This window comes from Ursus maritimus, unplaced genomic scaffold, assembly GCF_017311325.1.
Source record: "Ursus maritimus isolate PB19 unplaced genomic scaffold, ASM1731132v1 scaffold_9, whole genome shotgun sequence".
Lineage (NCBI taxonomy): Eukaryota > Metazoa > Chordata > Mammalia > Carnivora > Ursidae > Ursus > Ursus maritimus.
In genome coordinates, this window is record NW_024427107.1 from 37679825 (window position 1) to 37706903 (window position 27079).

The 27079-nt window shown below is 40.2% G+C and overlaps 1 protein-coding gene across 1 annotated transcript in view; it reads left to right on the top strand.

The window, feature by feature from the left end:
* SLC26A7 (solute carrier family 26 member 7) overlaps positions 1–8756 on the top strand; it is a 108304-nt gene extending 99548 nt beyond the window's left edge. The window contains exons 15-18 of the mRNA XM_008689134.2: positions 2526–2626; positions 7321–7375; positions 7458–7561; positions 8610–8756. Of these exons, the coding sequence (XP_008687356.2) occupies positions 2526–2626; positions 7321–7375; positions 7458–7561; positions 8610–8645 (296 nt within the window). The 3' untranslated portion in view covers positions 8646–8756. The remainder of the gene's footprint in view (positions 1–2525; positions 2627–7320; positions 7376–7457; positions 7562–8609) is intronic.
* The last annotated feature ends 18323 nt before the right edge of the window (positions 8757–27079 follow it).

Consider the following 27079-nt stretch of genomic DNA (forward strand, 5'->3'; position numbering starts at 1 on the left):
GAACACAAGCAGGGGGAGTGGGAGAGAAAGAAGCAGGCTCCCAGCGGAAGAGCCAGACGTGGGGCTCAATCCCAGAGCTCTGGGATCACGCCCTGAGCCGAAGGCAGACGCTTAACGACTGAGCCACTCAGGCGCCCCACATAAATTTTATTTTCTGAGACAGATATACTCAAAAGTATCTGCATAGGAACCATTTAAATATTGAATTCCACGGTACATTGCAAACATTAGTCTTACTAAAACTTTTCATATCTACCTTCGTAAGAAAATATCTCATCTAGTGTATATATTTTATATTTGTATATCTGAATTATCGAACATTTGGAAGAAAGCTTATCTGATAATTTAATTGTTAGAAGGAAATTTTTATCCTCTGGAAATTCAGTAAAATGTTCAAATTGGATAAAAGTGTGCTTATGAATCTTAAAAAATATTCAAGGAAATACATGTCATGGATCAAATAATGAGCCAAATGTCTTAGCAACTCTTTTAATATTGATCTAGTAATTCTGTCTCTGTAACTCTGAGCAAAATGAAATAACACTATATGTACACCAGTTATTATAGTGCCAACATATGCGTGTGTGTGTGTGTCTATTTATGGGACTAGGAGATAGAAGGAATAAATGTCAATCAACATGCCACTATTCACCTTTGCTTCAGATATGTATTTTTCTTTTTCCTGTGCTCTTACAGGAAATCCCTTACTATCTCTGATAACAAGCAGGGCACGTTATATCTGAGGATATAAATAAGAGCATTAGTAGAGGTAGGTCCTATGTTTAATTAAGCAAATGGCGAATGATAATGATTACTACTGAGCAGTCCATGGATGAGCTAAGTTATTACCTTCAATTTCGTTTAAAGTTCTAATTTGCTGTTTTAGGCTAATGGAAGCATAGCCTGAACCTACACTTACTTCTTAGCCCTCCTTTCTATGAGAGAAGCAGGAAAACAGAAGGCACCCCTGGAGTGCCTGGCACACAGTAGGTCCTCAGTATATGCTGGCTGACTGGGAGAAGGAGGAGTTTGGAATCTCAAACTATCCTTAGTGTTCAATTACAGCTGTCCGTATGGAATACTCACAGCGCATCATTTCTACTTTTTGGAATCATACACATCCTACGAGTCTACGTTTGCACGAAGCCTTGAGTGATCACTCCAGAGACTTCTCCTTGTAAATTCCCGTTCGTCTTCATTTATCATGTCATGTACATACCAGTGCTATTCTTGGCATTCAAGGATGAGCTCCTCGAAGAAAGGGGTAGTATTTTGCTTACATTTGTATCCCCTGCTACAATGTTGAAACCTCGAAGTTGGAACTAGGGTTGAGCAACTATGTTCAAAAATATTCCCTGAAGGAGTACCTGCTCTATAGTTATTATTTCAAATGATAAATGTAAATATAGATCAAAAGGTGAAATTTGGAAGCAAATGCTCTGCTTGAATACCATTTTTCAAATACATTAAAATTACTCTGTAGCAGTTCTCTTTGTGCTAACAGTTACTGCTATAACTAAATGTTCAGTATGTATTCTGTGTTTTCCACTTCGTTTTACCTTTAAGCAGCAGGTTTAAAAAATACATAATTTCCCTTACACTTCCCTCCGGTGCTGAGAAACAACGATATTCCCACATTTTTGTAGCCATTATAGAGGAAAATCATGGGTATTTTAAATATCTACACTATTCCAGTTAAGAATTTATTTCTTCAGAGAATTTCATAATCATTAATGATTTGGAGTTTATATGACAGATTTTGCCTATTAACAGTGGAGGAATCTTACCTTACATGGTCTGTTCTGAGAGCCATATCACTCCTTAGAGGGACTTCGGACATGGCCTGTCATTCTTTAGAAATAAGTCATTTCACATGAGGGAACTGTGGCCATGAAGACATCAGCAAATAAGAGGTCACGATCCATGATGTCCTGAGTAAATTTTTCCCCCTTGGGTACATTCAGAGGCAGATTTACTGTGAACCAAATAAAGCTTAGTTTTTAGGGTCTCTCACACCGATCCCTTCCAAGGCCAATAGACAAGCCCCTGCAATGAATCTTTTCCTTAAAATGTGACCGCCAAACTATATAAGCTCAGACACCACAAAGCAGGGCTCTACCTCTGGGCATTCCCATGAAGCAAATGATGTGATTGTGTGGAAGGAGTGCTATTCAGAATGCCTGGAGGCCTCGATTCTAGCCTGTCTTTGGCACAGACTTGCCAGTATTCTTTCAAAACCCTTTAAAATGATTGCTGAGTTTCAGTTTGTCTCCCTGTGAAATGAGACGTAATTAACCCATCCCATCTTCCTCTCTGAGTTCTGTCATAATTACCTGAAATCATGTCTGAATAATTAAAAGTTAAAGAGTTCAGAAGTAATCTGTAATTAAGTGAAAAATATAAAAATGGAAGTGTTTGGAATCAGTCTTCTTACACGGGAGGCCACTGTTACCTTTCCACATTCAACACAGTCAGCAGCAGAAATTTCTAAGAATCTCCCTAACTCGAGTCTGTTTCTCCTGCAGAGGAAGCTTCCCAGCCATGCCCAAATGAGAAGTGCTTTTTAATCCTGGATTGCAGTGGAGTGACTTTTTTTGACTATTCTGGAGTCTCCATGCTTGTTGAGGTATTTGCATAGCTTGTGTTTGGACTGATTCTTTCCCTTTTCTGTAGTAGCAGGGGTTTTCACCAGCTACTCTCTCAGCCCTGGGGTCTTGATGCCCCTTGTTTCAATACTCGTCTCACCCATTCTCCCCAAAGGACATAGAACTTGACCCTTCCCACTGCCATAGAGTTGTCTTCAGGAGATCCTGTCAAGCTTCTGGTGTGTGTATGTGTGGGGGCGCGGTGGGGGTAGTCACATCAGGTAGTCAGAGAGAACAGAACACAGGGTTGAGATGTAGTGAGCATAGTGCCTGCTGGGCAGTCAGCTCACAGGCTTCTAGAAAGAAAAGTCCCCTCCATGAGAAAGTGGCCCTGGTGATGGCAGGATGTTTTCTCTTGCCCTCATGGATGGGTGTAGTCTCACCAGATACCATATCTGACCTCTCAGGCAGTCCCCAGTGCAGGGGCTTTTCTCCATTCTATCTGATGGTGGTGCTTACTTCTCTACCCCATAATCTTCGTGGTGTCTCCATGGTCCTGGTGTGCAAAAAATAAAACTGCTTATTTCCTTAAAATGAACATGGCTCACAGGACATTTCCACAGAAAGACAAACACCTAATTTTTCCAATTCAAGGAAAACTGACACTTCTGGAATTTTTTTCCTCCACTTACTTTTTAAAGATTTTATTTATTTATTTGTCAGAGAGAGAGAGAGCACGAGCAGGGGGAGTGGCAGGCAGAGGGGGAAGCAGGCTCCTAGCTGGGCAAGGAGCCCGATGCAGGACTCGATCCCAGGACTCTGGGATCATGACCTGAGCCAAGGGCAGATGCTTAACTGACTGAGCCACCCAGGTGTCCCTTTTTTTTTTTTTTTTTTTAGTAAATACTATGTCAATAGGGAAGTTACCTCCTTTCTTCATTTGCTCTCTCCCTTAGTGTCTCAAATTTGTTGGGCAAGGGTCTTGAGGATGGAGCAACATCTGTTTTTCAACTGTCCTTTGTCCCGCACCAGCTTCTGCTGCATGGAGCTCAGCTTGCCTGTCTCTGGGTGTCTGCCCCCCAGGGGTTCTCTACCCTCGCCTCATAGTCTCCCCCATGGGTAGCTTTGTTTTCTGCCAAAAACTTAAAAATCCTGTGAAAATTTCTGGAGCTCTTTCTCTGCTTATCTCTCTCTTTTCCATTTCTCTTCCCCACAGATTTCACCCGCCTAATCCTTCCAGAACTCTACTTCCGTCTGCTCAGCTCAGTGAAGCTCTTGCATTTTACTCAGGCACCCATCACGCTCTGGCCCAGAAGCTGCTTTGTGCCGGCAGCTGAGCTCTTAGAGAGCTCGTCTCATCTGTCTTCTTCCTCTCAGGGAGTTCAGTCCTGTGCTCCTTCTTCCCACTGAAAACAGTTGTTCATATATTTTTGTTCGGTTATCTACTTATTTATGGAGGATGGGAGAGTGTTGTGTTAGTTACTCATTAGGGCGAGATGCAGAAATTGGAAATAGAATTTTAAAGAGTTAAGATCAGTAGTTTCTAGAAGGTTTCCCATTATGCGTGTTGGTTGTTTTCTGTGCTGTTGCATAACTGTGCCTCTACTCATTTATAAATATAAATTTGAAATGTCCGAACTTCCAAATTCAAGAAAGTGCAAAAGTAAAAACAAAAACAAAAACAAGAAACACAGTGCAAAGGTCAACTTCAGTATCGTTTTCCTATGAAGATAAGGGTAAGAAGATGGGGAGGAGAATGCTTAGTGTTTGACACTAGTGGGTGTCGTTCCAGTGCTGCCCCACTAGGTGTGAGGCGTGGGGGAAATCATTCACCCTCCTGGATCACCGTTTATTCACCTCGTAAAAGCGAGGGGATGATTTTGTTTTAGTAGGAGCTGATATTTAGAAAGCAAATTATGCAAAAACGGTTGTTTTAGATATCCTAGACTTGAATCTAGTGGCTATTTTTGGTATGTCACCCCTTTTCTCCATATAATATGCTTTTGTTTTCTTGTTGTTCACTATAAAAACTTTGCACAATTTGGCATAGTTCAACCTGAGTATGTCATGTTTTCTTGCATCCAAATCTGGACTGTAGACAGATAGTTCTTGACTGGAGGGCTCCTTGTGTTCGGCCTTTCTATTTCCTCTGCGTCACCAGGGTCTTCAGGGGATGTGCCGAAGGAAGGCTCACCTGGGGTGCTCATCGACAATGCACTCTTCAGGGTCCTAGTTTTGGTCCAGGAATCTTTACCGCAGGTGATTCTGAGGCAAGTGGTCCACGATCATATTCTGAGAAACACTAGATTTAGGATTGTTTCTTTACTGGGAAAGACCAGGATGTACAGCTTGTGTGTAATTGTATTTTAAATTTATTTTGAATTTGCTCAAATGTCCCTCTCTCTAGATACTGCAGATCAGGATTAGAGTTAGTAAATAGGAGGACATGGTTACCTATTCCCACCAAGCTTAGGATCTAAAGTTGAAAATTCAGGGGCGCCTGGGTGGCATAGCGGTTGGGCGTCTGCCTTCGGCTCAGGGCGTGATCCCGGCATTATGGGATCGAGCCCCATATCAGGCTCCTCCGCTGTGAGCCTGCTTCTTCCTCTCCCACTCCCCCTGCTTGTGTTCTCTCTCTTGCTGGCTGTCTCTATCTCTGTCGAATAAATAAATTCTTAAAAAATAAATAAATAAATAAATAAAGTTGAAAATTCAAAGGAATCCAAATAATTCAGGTACTAGGCATGTTGAGAAAGAGGTTTTTTTTTGGTTTTTGTTTTTTTCATTCATCTTCACAGTTTTAAAATACTACACAATGGGGTACCTGGGCGGCTCAGTCGTTAAGCGTCTGCCTTCGGCTCAGGGCGTGATCTCAGAGTCCTGGAATCGAGCCCCTCATCCGGCTCCCTGCTCCCCTGGGAGCCTGCTTCTTCCTCTCCCACTCCCCCTGCTTGTGTTCCTTCTCTTGCTGGCTGTCTCTCTCTCTGTCAAATAAATAAATAAAATCTTAAAAAAAAATACTACACAATGGAATTATGGGATAAATCAACCGATGCATTTTGTTTTTAGATTAGCAAAACAGAACATTTGCTCTTGGCCTGATGTTTCCTATCTGTATGTAGGACACCAGCAGTTTTGTGTCAGTTTGCCCTTTTCAGTTTCCTTGTTACTATTTGGTTTATTTCATCATGGTTACAGTAAATTATGATGTATGTTAAGAACACTGGCTTTAAAGATAGATAAATCCCGGGTCCTAATATTAGCCACATAACTAGTTCCATGACGTGGGCTTACATATTTGCTTTTCTGTAAGCTTAAAGTAGACATACCCACTTCATCAAATGGTGAAGCTTTGACACAACAAAGTTTCTAGAAGTTAGTAAAAACTCAACAATTCTAGCTTTTGTTATTTGTTTTCATTTTGCAAATGTCATTTCTTAAAATGCAAATATCATTGTGATTGATATTATTGTTTAGTTTCAGCCCCTGAAAGAGGGTCCAGAGTAAAGAACCACAGAGTCTCTTGAGTCCTGCTTGTCTTCTTGCTTCCTAACATTCCTGGATTATTTCCGTAGTCACTGTAGTGCTGGGAATATTCCCGCATGAGTTATAGGTTGAAGGAAATGGAATGATTTCTATTTATTCTTCTGCTTAGGACACTGGGAAGGTCAGTGAACTGGAGATTAGGTTTATCAACATCAATAAACCACCTGTAGCAATGTTTTGAGCTTGAGAAAAAGTCAAACACTGACCAGTCACCTTGAATTAATCCTTTTAACTTTATAAAAACAGGAGCCGTTTACCTTGGCAGAGTTTCAGTCCGTGTATTGTTCGTTTGTTTGCTTGTTTATTCCTGCTCAGAGTGGCACATCTCCCATTATTCTGCAGTTCTTCTAACGTATAACTGCTTACTCAGAAACAACATAAGGGAAAAATTTTGAATTTATCGTGCATACTCTGAGAATGTGTTGTAAATGCTTTCTATATTTTATATGTAAGATATTTCTCTATTACATAACCAAATCCTTCCTACGGTTGCTAAAACTTCTCAATTTATTTTCACTGAGTTTCATGGGTTGACTTTTTTCTGGGTGAATTTAAAATCCGAGCCTTCAATAAGTTGTTCCTCTGTGGTGTTTATTAGGACGTGAATGAGGCAAGACTCTAAAATACGCCAAGCACGTTAGTTAGGATCTCTCATCTTGATGGACCTTTAAGAATGGAAGTTGGACAATCAAACTGGGCTTCGATTATTTTAGTTCTCAGCTTACCATCCATGGATGGGCTTTGAGAGTCCATGAATAGGCACAACTTGTCGTAAAATATTAAACTAAGCAGTAGGTCGGCAGTTTTCATCACTTTTATAAATGGATCCTTGACTTCCAGTAAAAGAAGTTTGAGAACAGCTTTCTATCATTCTTACAGGGAAGGAATTGTGGTGTTTTAATTTCCATTAAATGAAATTTCATTTATTAAACGAGCATATAAGCAGCCAGACTTAGTTGCAGGAAAGGTAAATACCCTCCTGCTGCATTAATGGTTGGCTGAGGCAGTCTTTTAGAAGTTTGCCAGGGTGCGCTCGACTGTGTACCAATACCTCCCTCTGCTGGTGTGATATCGTAAACATTGGCTTTTTGTTGTTTTAACTTAGTAATGCTCCTTTCTTAAGCCCAACTTTTTCTTTCCTGCCTGCTCTCCTGAATTAATTACGGGTATGCTATTTTCATTCCTCCAGGTTTACAATAACTGTAGGAGCAGGAGTGTGGATGTATCATTGGCGCATTGCGCAGGTAAGGGAGGACTCCTGGCCAACATTGAACGTGACCCTTCTGCCGCTCCAGCTAGCCTTACATTACTTGTGTTTTCTTGTAGCTTCCTTGATAAAAGCAATGAAGTACTGTGGAAACCCAGACTCAGAGAAACCAGTTTCTTTTGACTCAGTATCTGCTGCACTAAGTAACATCTATTCAAATAAGGTGAGCCATGCAAGTTGGCATGCAGGAGTTATAAGAAAAATTAGAATGTAGAATCAAGGGCTTTGCATTTTTTTTGTATTAGCGTATTACCTCACTGGTATTTAAAATCAACTACAATTTTCCCCCCCCCAGAGTCCTCTGCTACAGTACAGGAATGTTTCCATTCCTTACTTGGATCAGTCGTGAACATTGTTTAATAATTTGGGTCTTCTCGCGATACCACGGCTTAGAGGATTTGGGGATCACCTATTAAATGCAAACGCTTGCTTGTAAAATAAATGCTTCTTCCAGGATCTACTATCCTGGGAATTTGAATCCACCTCTGTCAAGTGCTAACCTTTATATTAGCCTTACATAGCTTTTTCTGCTCCAATGCCCTTGCCTCTAAGTTTATATTGCCATCTTTGGAAATATTATTTGCAGAGCCCAGCACTCGCATGATATAAAGTGTCACCATTATCCTCCAAATACTGGGCTTTAGAGTTAGTCTTAGAGCTGTTCCTAGAGCTTTGATTTCCTGCAATTTTTCTTTGACTTTGGATCGTTTTGCTTTTCCTCATCCTTAGAACAGCATTTGGTGCTTCCCAGAGTCAACCCTATCATATTCAACCAGAACACTATTTACAAAATAATAATAAGAAGAATAACACAATAATTATTATTAATTATTTATTATTAATATTATTATTATTATATACCTAACATTTATCGACTGTTCCTCATATTGCAGAAATATCCTAAGAGCTTTACCTATATTAATTCATTAGACTTGCCACAACCTTATGAGGTAGTATTACTATTTAACCTATTTTTAGAAATGAGGAAACTAAGGCCCACGGAAGTTATACCATTTGTAAGTGGGAGAGCCGGTTTCAGAGTCAGCAGTCTGACCCTGGACTTGGAGCTTTAAACCACCATACTCCCATGCCTCACAGAATGTCTGTCTGCTTCATTTGACTGGACAGCTTGCATCAGTTCCTACTGTCCTTTGATTATAGTACCAATGTAAGAGCCGAACATGTGCTTATTTCTTCCTCTTCTATTCTAGAATTTGAGCAAACTCAGTGATCACAGTGAAGTCTGAGACCGTTTTGCTGCAGTTCAGCTCTTGCCGTTAGCAATTGCCCTGCAGAGGCCATACTCTGGCGTTTTGCACAACCTGTTTTGTTGTTGAGATCCTACAGAAGACCTCAACTATAAGGATGATGTGACTTAATAACCACGTAGCCGCTGGTCAAGATTCACCAGCAATTTTTCCTAATCTTTGTTAGTAAGCAGATTTACTTCGTAGGTTATTGTAGAGTTATTTTATAAAAATTGGTATGCATTTAGTTTTAGTGTACTGAAAGGTAAACATGAATTTATTTCCTTTGCCAAGGTATTTTGTGTTGTTTTATTTCTGTTTTGTTGTAAGTAAACTTGCAAAACTGAGAAACACTTTGTTGTAAGAGATTTAGAACATTTACAAGCCATTTGTAAAAATCCAGGATCATCTGTAACTAATACATAAAAGCAACTTAGCAAATGTGCTATGTTCTCCTCCAAAAAACAAAAGAGCCATCAAACATCAATAAGATTAAATGTTTCTTTATACAGTATGATATGAAACTCACAGAATTCAGTCAAACAAAAACAAATGACAAACTAGAAACCATTGTTCTTCATGTCCTTCCGTGAAAGGAAATCTTCAAGATTATTTTCAAGATAACCCGTGTTCCAGTGAAACCAAGTTCTTGATATTCGTCTGTTTTACTCTGAATATTGGAAATGCTTAGCCCTAAATTCTACATTCCAACTCCATAAAGTCTCTGTTTTTACCTTAGTTTTTGTTGGAGCCAGAGCATACGGAAGTTGCACATTTTAAATTTTGTAACAAATATGATGTTTAGAGGAGAAAATAAGTACCACCAGTAGAATAGCTGTGTGCTATTCTAATATACAATGAACTCTAGTAGTTTGGGACTTTCCTGTTTCAGAGAGACAGTCAATATAATATAATGTATTTATCTCTCTATCCATTTAGGTAGATAGATAGGTGTCCATAGTATATTTTTCTTTTTCTTTTGCTAGAGTAGAACTTAGATATGTGATTATCTGTAAAACTATCAGTTGGATAATTCACAAGTACCATAGACCAGGGTGGCCTGTATAAATTATTATTTTCATGCTTGTACATGTATTTTCAATTATGTACAATTACACAGAGTTTCATATTTTTATCAGGCAATTTGATACACTTATGATGAAATCTCGTTTTCAAAGATAGGTCTGTTTCAGTTTGAAGGTATTGGAACTGTTCTTGAAATTACCAGTGTAACAAAAAGCCAAGTACTTTAAAGCGAATTTGAAAAGTAGGTTGAAAATAAAACTTAAAGACTGATGATCATTTGGGTATTTTTTGTGGGCATCTGTATGAGAATTTGCCTGCCCAAGATATAACGGTCCCTAGCAAATGTGTGGTGAACATTCACGTGGCCCTTAATTTTCACATTAAGTCATAGGTAGGACAGTGTAATAAAATGAAGGGGAATAATAAGGGTTTGCAATCTCATAACTTACCCCCCCCTTTTTAATTTTGGTTGACACAAGTGAAAAAGAAAAGTCTTTGTCTTAAAGGAAGGTTCAATCCTTTCATCACTGACTTGGATTGAAATGAGTGAGGACAACTTTCATTCTCATCAAATATTGTTTCAAGAAAAAGTGGAGGTAATAGTTGGAGGTAAAATTTCCTTAAAGAAAGGAATTTCACTCTGTTTTGTCCATTTAAATTATTCCAGTGGTGGATGGTGGCAACATTTACCATCTGGAATCCATTGATGTTGGCACATAAAGATAAGTCAAAGAAAGTTAAGAAAAGAAAATATATTTTGCTGTGTATAAATTGATATTTTGCTGTCCAACTTTGGCCAATAGCTAAATTCATGCACTGAGGGCATTTTGCAATTTGTTAGAGATTATGGGCCATGGATGACCTTAAAATCATTATAGTTAATCAGTGGATGCTTTGTTCTATTTTATTGTTAAGGGTGACACAGTATTGTCTGAGCAGGTGTATTTGAATGTGTTTCAGTGTTTAAAGTAGAAGTTTAATAGATAAAACTTTAAAGACGGGAACTTGAGTGTCAAATGTTTATGTTATTTTCAAAGTAAAGGAAGACCAAACCACGTGCCAGGTAGAGCTCTTTGTTCTGTCTTCTATGGCATACCAAAGTCACAATGACTGTTACCCTGGAAGAATTCCTTGGAATTAAGTTCTGAGAGTCCAAAGTTGAATATGAGTTTTGTACACACAAGATTCTAAAATACACATATTTATTTCAAAGCAAGCATTAACGAAGGAACTATAATATGGTCTTGATGCTAGAATGTTTCTAGTCATGCTAAATTATTTTTATGAGATCACCTTATTTTTATATATGATAAACTACTTCCATATTACTTATTATGGTAAAATAAAATTAGAAAAAATTAAAACTGACCTATAAGACTGTTAAGGACCTAATAGAGTGACATATATAAATTAAGCATAAAATATGAAACCAGGAAAAGACCATTAACATTACATTTATGCAAATTAAATGCCCTTAAATTTTACCATTTGTCTTTCATTTTAAAGGTTATTTGCCCCCGATTATATGATTCAAGTGTTATAAGGTCTAGCTTGAACTACTTTGCGGTAATTTATTTGACAGGTCTCTATTCTATAAATGCGTAATGTAATGAGGAAAGAGATCTTTCTTTTTTAATGAAAACATTAATGTGTTAATACCCTGTATGAATAATGTTTGACATTTAGTGGTTACCAAAATATATTAGTATGTTGTTGAACATACATATGCCTTAAAAATGCACGTTCTGTATTCTGTGGGATGATGATCTAATTCGATATAGCATATGTTCTTTGGCAGTGAGTTTGTTGCCAGATTTCAAATAGGGAGTTAAGTGATGCCTTCACAATCCAAAGATTTTTAGTTAAAAATCATGTAGTCTAATATGCCACATTTATTTTTTTACATTTTTCAATGCATTCAATTATCTCTTTTATAATTCTTTGTACTAACTCAGCATGTAACAAGCAATTTACATGGAAATAAATTGAAATATGATAACTATTATGCTTGAATAGATTTGCGTCCATTATTTCAAAGTATTTATTCCCCTGCAAAGCAAATAATACATATTGCTTTCCTAGACTGACCAGGGTGTGTTGAAAATTCTTGGAAGTATCCGTTATGCTTGGTAATTTGTTCTTACAAAGTATCAAGCTAGGGTGGTAAGATATTATCCCTTCATTTATGGACAGCTAATAATATTTAGGGCACTTTCTGCTACGGGACAACATCTACACAAGCCTTTCATCAGGTTTCCATCCGTTACGTTCTAATTGTCGTTAAGGTGTCTGTACTCATTTCCTATTTGTTTGGGTTCTTCATTTATGTGTTGTTTGTCTTTCCAGAGTGTTTAGGCCATATTCTTCAGCATTTTAAAGGTTGCTGCTCCAAAGATCAGAAGCTAAGGTATGCTTCTAGGTGTTGGAAATTCAGCAGTAAATAAAACAACAAAAATCCCTGTCCTCGTGGAGCTTACACTCTAACAAGGGAAAACAGGACGTAAATGGATAAATGTAAAATACACTTATTGTAAGTTAGATGATAATATGTGCTAATAATAAGAATAAAGGAAGGAAAGAGGATAGGAAGAATGGCAGAAAGTGGGTGTCCTAGACAAGGTGACAGGAACAGTGAGTAGTGGGAGTGTCTTAGTTTGTTCAGGCTACTGTAACAACATCACAGACCATGGGACTTTGACGATAGACATTTCTCTCTTCCGGTTCTATAGGCTGAGAAGATAAGGACGAAGGTGCAGGTTTTTTGTGAGAGCTCTTTTACTGGCTTGCAAATGACCACCTTCTTGCTGGGTCCTTGCACGTGGAGGGGGAGAGAACGCTCTCTGCTATCTCTTTGTATAAGGACACTAATCGTATCAGCTTAGGACTTCACTTTCCTGACCTCATTTAACTGTTATTACCTCCTTAAAGGCCTTATCTCCAGATACCCTTATCACACATTGGGGGGTAGGGCTTCAACATAGGAACTTTGTGTTTCTTTTTTATGTCCAAAAAACAGGCTGACTAGAATTTTATGTTTAATAAAATGTAATGTTTTTGCATCAAAACCGTGATAATGAGAACTGTGTGGTTAAAGCACTCCAATACTAGAGACAGCAGGGTAGCATAGACATTGCTAGCCATATCTGCTACTTAGAGAAGGTTCTGAGTGAAGCGGTCAGAAATGGGTTGTAATACACCAATGGCTATTCAGAAGTTGAGCCATATATTTTGGTGATGGTTCCTAATGATTAGCCATCTAATTAAAGAAGATAGAATTGAATTAGTTAATTTCCTTTCAGCTATCATATTGTTTTAAAGAAAATACCAACAGAGACATGCTTAATTCTACCCGTTGTCAGAGAGACTGGCACAGAACAGAGTTTGGATGCTAACTGCAGTGAGAGGCTCCACTTTTTTGTTTGTTTGTTTCTTTGCTTTGAGTTTTTTGTTGTTGTTTATTCTTTTTAAGAAGGAAAGGATGCTAGGTGACTACAAACTAGCGAAGTGCTCTGAAATGATCTCCTTCAGAGTAAGTGTTACATACAAACGCTTACTCATTTTCTCTGGATTTAGCAACAGGAAGGTCATTTTGTTCAAATGTACCTTTTTTTGGTCCTAAATTACAAAGGACCATTCTCTCTATTAAGTATAGGAAACTTTGTAGTATTTTTTTCCTATTTTGAGCCTCTGGTTCTTATGGCCACATTTAGAAATTGGCTAATTAATAAACCCAGTAAGAATGTATACTTATTAATTGCTACAGTAAAAAAAAAAAAATGCTTCAATAGTAAAATAAATGAAAATAAAACTAGAGTTCTATCTTTATTTCCTTTGCTTCTAGAGTTATTTTTTTCCTTCTTGGTTTTGAAGTAAGTTCTGCCCTTGTGAGGATAGAAAAGTGAGGAAAGAGAGAGAGCCTCTTTTGGGCTATAATGTGTTTTCCAGGTCAACTTCCACAGTTAAGGCCCCTGTTTCTATACTTCCTTACACTTTGATTTACATCCTGCCAGGGTTCCCAAGCTTCCCTCTTTTCTTATATTTGTAGTAAGGGAGTTACTATTTAAATAAAGGTGACTTTACTTGGGCTAACAAAGCCTGAGAGCGTGCAGGGAAGGGAGGGCAGGGAACACAGTGCCTGGGCACGAGATGGGTTTGGAGGAGAAAGAAAGATGGAGGATCAGGCAGGTTTGCAGAGGGGAGTGTGTCTGTGAGGAGGAGGTTGGCTGACATGATTGACTCTACAGGGGTATGATTTCAGCTGTATCTAGATGTCTCCTGAGTCTAGTTATTTGCTTTACCAGTCTTTTAAGGGGTCTGAAGTTCTCATCATGAGTCATTTATTTAAGCTGGAGTAAATATTATAAGAAAGGAAAAACACATGCAAGCCATTTTGCCACCCATTGTGTGAGCCCCAGGAAGGACTAGTTCATCTTATCAGCTTATAAGACTGTCATAATTTCGATGAGGAAGGCTGGTTTGAAAGTTTGGAGCTCAGGGTGCCACTGAGGGCAGGGTTAGGAGTACTGGTGTGGTGTTAGGATGCAGGCGGTGTGGCAAGGGGGTCCCGAGGGTGATGTTGGGAGGCAGGCTGAGCCTTATGCCCCTGGCGTTTGGGGATAATCAGGGCCCTCCTTGTCCCTCACCCCAAAGACGCAGACACAGTGGAAGCAGAGTTCACGAAGCCAAACAATTCTTCCCACATAGCAGCTTTTCCTGGGGCTTGGACCTATGCCTTCTGCTTTGGCTCTGGAATCAAAATTTGAGAATAGCAGTGTGGCTGCCAAAAACCGGATTGACATACCATTCTTGTCTTGTGTAAACCTTTTCTTTTTTTCAGTTGCCTCTCTTCATACTGCCAATGAAAATATTGAAGTAGTAAGGGTCTCGCTCAACAGAGTAGAGGTTTTATCAATTAAAACCAATCCAACGATGGTGCCAGATTTCTCCTAAATCTTAGTCGAAATGTGATCCTGATGATATCTGCACCAGAATCACCATGGGTGTTTGCTAAATATGCCGATTCAAGCACACAACCCCAGATCTCGTGAATCAGAATTTCTTTGAGCTGGGCTTGGGAGTAAGGATTTTTAACAATCATCTGCTTTAGTTTCGCACCTACAGTTTGTAATCCTAGTCACAAAGGCTGTCTCTAGTCTGGTATTTGAAAGAAACCCTGTACTCTGGTAGGCTTTATTTGGGACTGTGCACTGGTCACTATGTATTCTAGATATATAGCGGATCTGTGGTGCTATTCTTTTTTTTTTTTTTTTTTTAAGATTTTACTCATTTATTAGAGAGAGCACAAGCAAGCGGAGTGGCAGGCAGAGGGAGAGGGAGAAGCAGACTTCTCACTGAGCAGGGACTCGATCCCAGGACACTGGGATCATGATCTGAGCTGAAGGCAGACGCTTAACCGACTGAGCCACCCAGGCGTCTGTGGTGTCATTCTTAAGGAAGCAGAACTGGGTGTACCATTTCGTCACGTGGCAGAGGACCGTGTGAGACTCATAAAGTATCAGAAACATACTATTCCTATTCATATATTCTTGGCTGAGTTTCCCAAGACTGGAAGTTTGTGTTTAATACCTTTCATCATGGAAAATTTTAGTCTCCTTCTCGTTTCACAAATTTATACTGTTTCTGGCAGGTACTGATGCAGTCACGTAAGAAAATGGTCCCCTCGTCCAGGTTGCTGCTCACACATTAGCCATTAGAAACATATTGTAAAAGAGAGCGAGAGAGATTTCCCTTCTAGCCTCGGGCTCCGTGGGTAATTATTTTCTTTCAACACCTTCATTGAAATTCCCTGTGTAATGCTACCAGAGTGAATTATAGTTAAACCTTTTATTCTGCACATATGCAACGGGGATAAAGAGATGGTGCCAGCAATATTGCTCAGCTACTTTCAGTTTGGGGATTGAGGCTGATGTAAACCATCATAACTAGAGAGAAAATAATATTCAATTATGAATCACTGCCAGATGTGTGAATGTATGTCTTCGGGTTCCATTTTTCTGGAATCCGCTTATTGTAGTGTCTTCCTTATCTACTTTTTAAGTGATTCTCTTTCTACGGGTAATAGATTTAATTGCCCTCCATATGCCGAAGATCAAAAATTAATAGGATACGTATTTGGACTCCATCTCACAATCAAAAAAAAAAAAAAAAAAGGAAAGAAATCAGAAATTGTTCTAAAGTAAATGTTATGTAACAATGTCCTGCAACCCGCGTCCCGGAGGAGCTGTGAGGAGGGCCCCACTGCACAACTTCAGCTGCCTCTCTTGCCCCGGGCCAACCATCCAGGCTGATGCCAGTGTGAGGGAGAGAGAGAGTAAAATAAAACAACATAATAATTGTTAGAAAAATGGCTTGCGGACTGGAGGGGTATCTTATCTGTGTGGTCCTGACATCCTGGATCCCAACCCTGGGGTATACACAGACCACCAGATTGTTTGGTATCCAGATGAAGTAGCTGGAAGATGGTCACATTTCTTTCTTTTTTTTTTAAATTCTGTTTTTATATTTTTTTTAAATTTAAATTCAAGTTAGTTAACATATAGTGTATTATTAGTTTCAGGGGTAGAATTCAGTGATTCATCAGTTGCATCTAACACCCAGTGGTCATCCCAGCAAGTGCCCTCTGTAATGCCCATTAAGCCACTTACCTCATCCCCCATCCACCTCCCCGCCAGCAACCTCAGTTTGTTCCCTATAGTTAAATGATCACATTTCTGCAGATTGGTGTCTGAAAATCCCCCATCCCTGGCCTGAGGTGGGCCTTAGAGCTGTCTGTCAATGCTTTCCCTCCTCTCTGCTCATTCCACCATCCCTGTTTTCCAGTATTTCCAACCCTCACCACATCCTTAACCCCCTTCTAAATCCCATTCCTAAGGGTCTTCCGGAGGTAACCATGCCTCCACCTTTAGGAAGCTGTTATGCATTTTTCTCCATCAATTTCCTACTGATCCTGGCCACCCAAAGATACATACATCCAAGGCCTTATACACTTGTATTATTTGAGTATCACTGGGTGAATTTTTTTTTATTATAATATCTTGGTGACCATACAGTACATCATTAGTTTTTGATGTAGTGTTCCATGATTCATTGTTTGTGTATAACACCCAGTGAATTTTCTTTCTTCTAATCAAGATTAAATCTGCCACATGGAGTTTTTCTCCTCCCCGCCTTGCTTTGATAGTTGATTTTGTTTTTTTGTTAAATCAAAACTTTCACCTTGCTTTTCCATCTTGTTCTATCAATCCCTCTTTCCGGTGTCTTCAACCTCTTTTACTTGATTGAATGTAACCTTGGACTATAAAGAAATCTTTGCTGTCTTATTGCTTCCTTCTCTGCCTTTTCTCTCCACTCATCTTCAGCTTCTGCTGAATAATTTCCACTCCAATAATTTCCAGTTTGTTGAAACGAGTCAACATTTTCTCCCTTGACTTGCTCATCTCTGACCTTTGCAATCTGGTCTTGTTCCCCATCACACTTTTAAAAGATTCTGGAAAAAATTATCATTCATTTCCAAATTCCCAAACTTAGTGACTACTTTTCAACCCTCCTCTTACTGATTTTCTGTTTCTCATACTCAACCATGATCGCCTTCTTAAAATCCTAATTATAATCCTACCCTTTATGAGCACCTGTTTTGTCATCATTCTCTAGAGACGAGATGGCTACCCTTATCCAAAATTTGGTTAAAGAATGATGAGGTCACACAGGCACCAAAAGGGTTTGAAAAGGTTTATTACTTACATGATCAGCTTCCTGAAGAGAGCAGGGCAGGCCTCCCAAGCTGGTCAGAAATGATTGAAGAGATCAAGCGAAGAAGACTAGCCCGAGATTTTTACGGTGGTTAGGGGGTGTGGCTGGGGAAAAGGTTAAACTTCCCACAACAAAGGAAGAAACACCAGGCTTTCTTATCAGCTTTCCCAGATGTGGGGCAGAAGGGAGAGTGAGGTATGGGGCCTAAAAGCTGTCAGCAGTAGGCAGACATCAAAAATGGATTTAGATTCTTTATTACAATTCACTCACTTTACATTAGATGCCCTCCTGTTCTTTCCTCTAATGTTACACTGATAATATTTTACCGAACTGGTCATTTATATGCTTTTAAAGGCATCAGCTATGTAGGAATTATTGTATTCCCTGCCCATTAAATGTGATGGTTAATATGTGTTTGTTGAATGAATGAATGAAATGGTCAATCTATCAAAACTAAAACTATATGAAGATATTAAAAACCTAGGAATCAACTAAAGAAAAGAGGTTGACATCTCTCTTTAGAAAACTCAAGGTCAGGGGCGCCTGGGTGGCTCAGTCGTTAAGCGTCTGCCTTTGGCTCAGGGCGTGATCTCAGAATCCTGGGATCGAGCCCAACATCAGGCTCCTCCGCCGGGAGACTGCTTCTTCCTCTCCCACTCCCCCTGCCTGTGTTCCCTCTCACTGGCTGTCTCTCTTTCTGTCAAATAAATGAATAAAATCTTAAAAAAAAAAAAAGAAAACTCAAGGTCAGTGTATGTAGGATAGGCTGAACAAGGTCAGTGCCTTGAGGTAAATCTGGAGACGGAAATAGAAATTTCCTCATGAGAAAGTTGCTATCTCTGTTGAGCAATTTAAGCTTGCCAGTTTTTAATCACAATTACATTGCAGTTTGCTAACCTTACCTCCTAGAGAACTAATCTCTACTTTCAGGTGGAGTCAGTAGTTATCTCTAAGGTGCCATCTGAGTGGGAATCAGAAGCTTCAATTCTTCAAATACTTTGCCAATTTGTGACGGTTCTCAACATGTCTACTGATAAAACTCTTTTCTAGTAAAGCACTAATTCCATATGTCTTCAGTAAAAATACTATACAGTAGCCACCCCCCTGAATCCATGGGGGGATCTGTTCCAACACCCACAGTGGACACCTGGAACCACAGATAGCACCGCATCCTGTATACCTTGTTTTTTTTTTTTTTTTTTTTTACTGTACATAATGCCCATAATAAGGTTTAATTTAAAAAGTAGGCACAGTAAGAGATTAACAACACATAATAAAATAGAACAATTATAACAATATACTCTATAAAAGTTATATGAATGTGGTCCTTCTCTCAAAATATCTCCTGGTACTGGACTCACACCCTTCTTGAGACGACACGAGATGGCAAAACACCACCATGATAAGATGAAGAGAAGTGAACGACCCAGGCATTCTGGCAACACTTAGCCATAGTGTTAGGCTAAGGATTGACTTTCTGAAGGAGGAGCATCTGCTTCTGGACAGCCTTTGACTTTGACCACTGGTAACTGAAACCAGGGAAAGCAAAACCACAGATAAAGGGGGACTTGTCATATAAAAAGAGAAAATCAAGGTATTAACTCACCATTACAATTTACTATATTTCATTACCTACTAACAACCCTGACCTGGGTCATTGGAACCTATTGGGTAGTAGATTTGGGATCAATAGAAAGATGAACTTTTTAGCAGTCAATTGTATCGTATTAATTATCCATTTCTTTTTAACAAATTACTCCAAAACATAGTGAGTTATCATTTCTCATGACTGTGCGAGTGGCTGGACTCTGCTGGTCTCCCCTGGGCTCACCCAGGTCGCTGCACTCAGCTGGGGTGCCGGAGGGGTGGGCTCGCTCACCCACGTGGTCTGCACTTGGGCTTCCTCATCAGCCTGTGGTCTCAGGTTTCTACGAGAAGGAAGGCAGCAGCTGTAAGCCCTCTTGAGGCTTCAGCTCAAGAACTCAAAACATGTCACGTGCACCACAAATCTAGCCCAGTTTCAAGCAAAAGGAGAAACAGACTCCACCTCTGGGTGGAAGGAGCAGCAAAACCACTCTGCAGAGAGGGATGTGGATAGTGTTGTTGCCATGAAATAATATGCCTACTTTTAGTTTATTTTCTAAAACCAAAGTCTTTTCAGAGTCCACTTCTGATGACACCAATTATGCACATTCCTTCAATATGAAAACTACGCTCACTCTCATGCAGGGACTCCAAGGCTCACACCACTTATTGCACAAGCTTGAGGTCCAGGATCTCATGACCGGTGTCTAGTTCGGTATGGGGGAAGCTCCTCAGAGGCAGCTTCTTCCGATGCTGAGAGACGCCAACTAGAAACACAAGTGACCGTCCAGCTATACACTCAAGATACAATGGTAAGACAGGGGCAGAGTAACCACGATAGACACCTGTGCACAAAAACAGTAAGAATGGAGCAAGGAGAACACCCAGTACCCAGGTCTTGGGTTCAAAGACCACCATCCAGGAGAGGGAACCAGCGCTCCTTGGAGAAATGGGTGATTCTCCATTAGAGAATCTGGTTAGGGCTGGAGCAGGCTAAGCGTAAAAAACAAACAAACAAGCCAGACATCATAAAAGCCCAAGTTGAGGGTCAGAGACCTCTAATTGGTCTTCAAAATACCTTCAAAACACACCTCAAAACTGTCAAGGGTATCTGATGCAAAGAAAGATTAAGATACTGTCACAGCGGAGGAAGTGAAGGACAGGTGTCATTGAAATGTATTGTGGGACCCTGCGGAGTATCTTGAAATAGAGCCTTAGGAGAGTAGGGAAATTAGGACACAAGGGAGAAAGTAGTGGAACTTGAATAAACTGTAGACTTTAATTAATGGTAATGTACCAACAGTGGTTCCTTAGTTGAGACAAATGCTTCATGGTTTTGTAAAATGTTAACAGTTTGGGAAAATGGATGAGGAGTATGTGGGAACTCTGTATCATCTTTGCATTTTCCCAGGAAATACTAAAACCAAAAAAAAAAAAAAAATAGACAAAAAGTAAGAATGGGAAGGGTGCCTGGGCGACTCAGTGGATTAAGCATCTGCCTTCCGCTCAGGTCATGATCCCTGGGTCCTGGGATCAAGCCCTCCATTGGGCTCTCTGCTCAGCAGGGAATCTGCTTCTCCCTTTCCCTCCGGCTCTCAAACAACCCCCCCCCCCCCCCCCGCCACCGCCCCGCGCCATGCTCTCTGATGCTCGCTGTCTCTCTCACTCTCAAATAGATAAATAAAATCCTAAAAAAAATAAATAAAAGTGAAGAGTGAGAAGCATATAGTAGTCAGGATTTTGCAGTCATTCGGAAAAGCCGTTGGGTACACATCACCAGTTTTCCCTTCTGTGCGGCTAAGACTTGCTCCTCGGTCAGGGTCCAGCCCTGTAGTCTGCGAACGACTCATGAATCAATCCACTGTTCTCAGATCTTGGCTCCATGCTCTGGCTTTTTGGTTCTGCTCTCCAAGATGCCTTCTCTTTTTGATCAAAAGTGGCTGGTGTTTGCAGCTAGGTAGCTCTCTCAGCCTGCTTCTTTCGTAGAAGATCCAGAGGACTTTTTTTTTTTCTTATGATTTAAATTTTCTTCCCCATTTTTGTTTCTTTTGGTCCAAGGAGGCAGGGTTTGTGTCAGTACCATTTCCTTAAAATTTTCATCAGTCTTACCAGGGTTGATGCCATGCCCCAAAGGTGACATCCATGATTCTTTTGTGGACAAACTCTATCAACTTTGGGAATACAGAAGTGCTGTGGGACAATATTTTCAAACTTTAGAAACCTTTTTGACTGATGAGAAGTCTACTAGTCACCAACTGAAGTCTGTCTGCGATCTTAACAAAGGGTTTTGTAAGTATAGTTATAAAGACTTAAACAGGTCTTTGTGCAAAGATCATTTCTTACAAAGAACCTTCTATGGGATGGAAATGTGAATCTGTTATATTTCAACCCAGCACTTCCTAGCTCTTCCACATTTCCTCTAAATTCTACTTTCCAACTGCTAAGCTTTCTCTTGGTTCATCTTTCTCTCCCCCACCTTATCCGAAGCAGCTAAAACAAAAAACAAAAACAAAAAACCAAATGGCACTTTCAATAATGCCTGACACTCCCCTTAGACAGACCATAAATTCATTTTCTACATTCCAAGTTTCCGCAGGCAAGATTGTCTCAGTTGTTTGCCTCCGTATAACTGAGTTGCCTTTTTACCAGCCTCTGACTGTGCTTCCTCACCGCTCCTCCAGCGGCCACTAAAAAGCTACCTTCCCGCCCCCTCGGTCCCCTCCTTCCTGCTAACTCCCACTCTCCAATCTTTGACATAAACAATTAGTTGCCACTGCCCCATCTCATGAATTTCTCAGCAAAATCCTTTGGCCAGGAAATCTGCGTTGTAACCCACTTCCTTCCTTGACAAAGAATGAAAAGGCACACCAAAGAAAAACTAATAATAATAATAATAATAATAATAGCCCTAACTTAAGCCACTGTCAAAGGGCAATAAAACTTGTCCAGACATTATTCTCTCCTTCACCTCCATCTCCAAGAGGAGGCAAAATAGACACTGAAAATGCCTAACCTGGTGGAAGATACAAAGAGTTGGATATATTCTTAGGTTATGAGGTAAACCTAAGTGATTCATCTTATAGGACAATGTCTAAAATGTTTAAAAGTGAAATATAAATGATCATTTATTGATGACTCGCTGTGGCAGCATTGTCTTAAATACTTGGCGAGTATTATATGATTTAATAAATTATATAGCATAGAGTTGTAAAGCAACTCCGTGAGGTAGAAATCTTATTTGGAGTTTATCTTTTTAAACCCTGGTTAAGATGTCCAAAAATCTGAACATTCATCTGTAAACATTTCAAGAAGATCCACGTTTTCTTGTCTGTACTTGTGTCTATGTATCTATTTACCCTAAGGGCAAAATTAGCTGGACTTTGCACATGATTTTGCTTTAGTTTTTGCTTTTTCTCTTTCTATGTAATTGGTTTATACCTGAGGCCAATTTCTAAGTTATGGATTTACAGAGCTTGAAACCATTAGTTTTCAAAGCATAATGTACAAATTCAGAGATAAAAATCTTGGACTGTTAGGGGAGATAAGAGTGTATTTAAGAATCTTTCCTTCTGGGGCGCCTGGGTGGCTCAGTCATTAAGCATCTGCCTTCGGCTCAGGGCTGGATCCCAGCATTCTGGGATCGAGCCTCACATCAGGCTCTTCCGCTGGGAGCCTGCTTCTTCCTCTCCCACTCCCCCTACCTGTGTTCCCTCTCTCGCTGGCTGTCTCTCTCTCTGTCAAATAAATAAATAAAATCTTTAAAAAAAAATCTTTCCTTCTGCTCATTTCTCCCATTAGTGGTGAAATAAAGATGGGATTGGGGGAGAAAAAAGAGATAGTATTATAATATTGTGGTATATCAACTTTTCTGTGGAAATTTTGTATGTGGTATTTCCTAGCATAGAAATATGCTTGGGTCCGGTGACATGGATAATGCTCTGTTACCAAACAAATATTTAGAAGCCAATGTACAAGTAGTCTAAGGGTTTCTTTAAATTTCCCCAATATCTCAAAGGTCAATGACTAGAAGGAAAATGTACCACCATAAAGACATGACCCAAAGTCACAGAGAAATGATGTAATGGGAAGCGAAAGCTAGTAATCACACTTACTGGGTTTTACTTTTGGTAGATGAACTGCCTTAGTCACTTGAGGTACTATCACAAAATACCATTGTCTGAGTGACTTAAACAACAGGAATTTGTTTCTCAGAGTTCTCTGGAGACTGGACGTCCAAGATCAGTGTGCAGGCAGGGTCTGTGTCTTGTGACAGCTCTCTCCTTGGGCTATTGGTGACTGCTTCCTTATGCCCCCACATGCCCTTTCCTTAGTGCACAAAGGGGGTGAGAGAGATGTGGGAAGCAAGCTCTCTGCTGTCTTTTCTTGTAAGGGCACTAATCCCATCTTAAGGCCCCACCCTATGACCTCCTGTAAACCTAATTACCTCCTAAAGGCTTTGCCTTCAGATATCTGCACATTGGAGGTTAGGGCCTTCAACGTATGAGTTTGGGGGAGACACGATTCAGTCCATAGCAGAAACTTCCTTCCTTCCTTCCTTCCTTCCTTCCTTCCTTCCTTCCTTCCTTCCTTCCTTTCCTTGTTTTCTTCCTTCCTTCCTTTCTCCATATATCATGGTAGCTGAAAGTTAGTTAGAAGCCCCAGCAAAATGGAATGATGATTCCTTTAAGATCCAACCAAGGCCCCACCTAACAAAGCCCCCCTTACCACTCATGTGGCTTTAAGCCAACGCAAGGTGTTAGCGCAGGGTGAAGTCTTTCTTGCTTGGCCGTGTGTACACCTAGAGCTGCAGATCTGGTGGGAGGCTTTTGCGTTTTCCTTGCTTGAGCCGCCTGACCACCAGCTGCTGAAGCGCTACTGGGCTGACTAGCCGATGGCTGCCCAAGAGCAGTGGTATTAAGCAACACTGAAAGGATTGTGCATTGGCCAAGACTGTGATGGTGAAAGAGACTTAAAAATACACACACACACACACACACACACACCAATTCTAAAGGTCTGTATCAAACTGATACTGCAAGTCTGTGAGACCGGTCAAATGGGCATATGATGGTTAGAGTCATGGTCTGAAGTCCTGCAGAACTGGTTTTGGGTCTCACGTAGGCATTTACTCTTTGTGAGGCTTAGGGTGCATTGCCCTCAGTAAGCTAAGAGGAGGATCACTCATTAAGTGAAAGAATTAATTCAAGGCATTTAGCACATTTTTTTCCATCTAGTGAATGTTTCTTGAGTGCCCGCCATAAGCCAAATTCTTGCTTATGGGCTAGGTATAGATCAGCGAATAAAAAGGAGCTGGAACTTGACTTTGTGGTGCTTTACCCTAGTAAGGAAGAGACAAAAATCAGGCAAGTCAACAGGCAAATAAATACTTGCCAATTGAGAAAATGCCCTGGAGATCTAAGCAATGCATGGCCAAGGTAGAGAAGAACACAACCAGGAAGGAAGAGGGTAAAGGAGGGATTAGGTGAAACACTTGGGAACCGACTCCTACTAAGGCACTCCAGGAAGGCTTCCTGGAGGAGACAATTTTTAAGTGGGACATTATGGAGGAAAGGATGACACCCAAACATAAAGCAAGGTTAGGGCAAGGGAAGCAGACTGAGAGGATTCCAAAAGAGGAAAACTGAGGCACAAACTCTCAGCAGGAGGAAAGAGCTCAAGTGTTAAAAGGCTGAGAGAACAACAGTATAGCCCGGGGGTGATGGTGGTGATGTGGTTTTGGAATATAGGTGAGGTTCAGTGGGGTGGAGTCCAGAACCTATGACCAAGAAAGAAATCTTGAGACATCTTTGGTGCAAAATGGTGGTTTATTAAAGTGCAGGAACAGGACCCATGGGCAGAAAGAGCTGCTGCCCCAGGGTTGGGAGGGGTTGCTGATTATATACTGTGGGGTTGGGGGAGGTAAGGAAAAAGGGAGGTTGAGAAAGTACTTTCGAACTTTAAAGAAGACTCACAGGATACTGGAGGCCTTGCCATTGTCAAGTTAAGGTTGTTTTTCCCTCTAGCAAGGCATTAACATGAAGATAGTTGGGAACTTCCTGGAGAAACATTACACTCTGCCTGCTTCAAGTATCTGTCAAAGGCTGCAGATTATAAGGACATTTAATTGTATCTGCATTTCCTTCTGGAAGCTAGGTAATTGATAGAAATGCTTTGTCCTTGTAGATTGCTAACACATTTGTAAACTGAGGGAGACTCACGTCTTGCAGGATTGTGATCTCTATAAATTAACTCTTCGTTTTTCCCTTCCTTAGCTTTAGGGCAGCCAGGAGTGCCTGAGGAATGTCACATATATCCCAAGGGGGGGGGGGTGTCAGATTCGGCTTTGTCTTCAGCCAGCTTTCTGTTTCCTCATCAGTGGAGGCCCCCAGAACAAAGCCTGGCAGGAAGGAAGCGTCTACAAATGCTTTTAGTTTTTATTCTTGACGTGTTTATGAGGAAAAAACAAGACAATGTATTTAAAACATAGAGTATGCCGCTTGAGACATAACAGGTGCTCAACCAATAGAGAATATTGTTGTTTGGGTTATTATTTTTAGCAGTACATGTAGCTTGGTTATTTTCTGAAAAACAGATCACACTTCAAGTTTCTCCTTTTGATCACGCTCTTATGTATCTTTGTTTCGTCATAATCTCCGACTCTTCCGGGAGCTTTTTATCCATCCCTTCAGAGCACCGCGATGAAGCTGTCGTAACCTCTAGACAGTCCACGCATGGTTGGGAGCCCCTTTGGAAGATTTGTTTCTCCAACATATTTGCATCATTTATTGCAAAGTTCTTCGTTTTGTTTATTTACTAAAACATTTTTTTAAAAGAGAAGCGACCAAAGAAAATAATTCAAAACTCAGGTTAGTTTGATCAAATACTCGCCGTTGGTATTGAGAGTAGTAACCATTCCTGTCGCTATCTGGGAAGAAGGAATTGGGAGCCCTGCACTGAGTGGGGTTCAAGAGCCCTCCTCTTCCTAAAACATGTGTTTGTCCCACTCCAGGCACAGAGAGGCCTGTTACTCTCTCCACACTCTCATGAATGATTGATTTGAGATTCTGGATTCTTCAGAGCTTCTTCCAAACGAACAAAAGACAGGCCTGCTCAGAGTCTTGGTGGCATTTAGTCAGCCCTTTAATGTGATTCTAATGGTTTGTGTGTGTGTGAGAATTCACAGTAAATTCATTATGAAAACCCATTTACCACAGGGTTGACACCAGCAAAAGCCTGAGGCAGCTCAGGGAATTGTGGGACGCGACATCTGTTTCAGTGAACATAACTCAGGCTTTCCACATCCATGCTCGCTCATTGGTGCTTAATAGCTTCTTGCACAGCTCTTTTTCTCCTCCGGACATACACATTCAGACACAGAAAACCATAAAGGCCAAATGTCTTCTTTAATCCTCCGAGGCTTAGCTAGCTAAAAGGCAACTGTCAAGAGCTACAGCAACCAGCTATGTGAAAATAATAATAATAATCATCAATAATAATATGAAAAAAGCTAATATGCTGATTTAATACATTTAAGATTCTACCTGTCTCTATTTTGCTGTTTTTGTGTCAGACTTTCATGCATATTTAAAATAGAATGTATAATTTGATCATACCTACTTTGTTATGATTTACTGTTAGTAACTTTGCTGAAGTGTAACCGGTCTCACGTGCTAATTGGGTGTGCTTCCTGTGACATATGCAAACTGACTTAGAAACTAACATATGCTGTTATTACTCATAATAGATCAGCTTTGTCTGAAATATTTGTGCCCAAAATTACCATTTGGCATGTCTTCAAATTCAAATCCACCTTCTGCCCTGAGATGAAATTCAAGGATTTGTTTTCTGTTTTTTATCTTTTGGAGAGGCTGCTTTCACTGCTACAATAAGGAGTGTTCAGTGTTTACGTTATAATGACTATTTATGGGGGTTTAATATGTTGCTTGTTGCAAATTGCATCCGACGGAAACTTGGCAAAGTGGCACAGAGATGTGGGACCACATTCAACTATATTTAACATCATATCAGGCGGTTGATCTTTTGAAAATCTATGG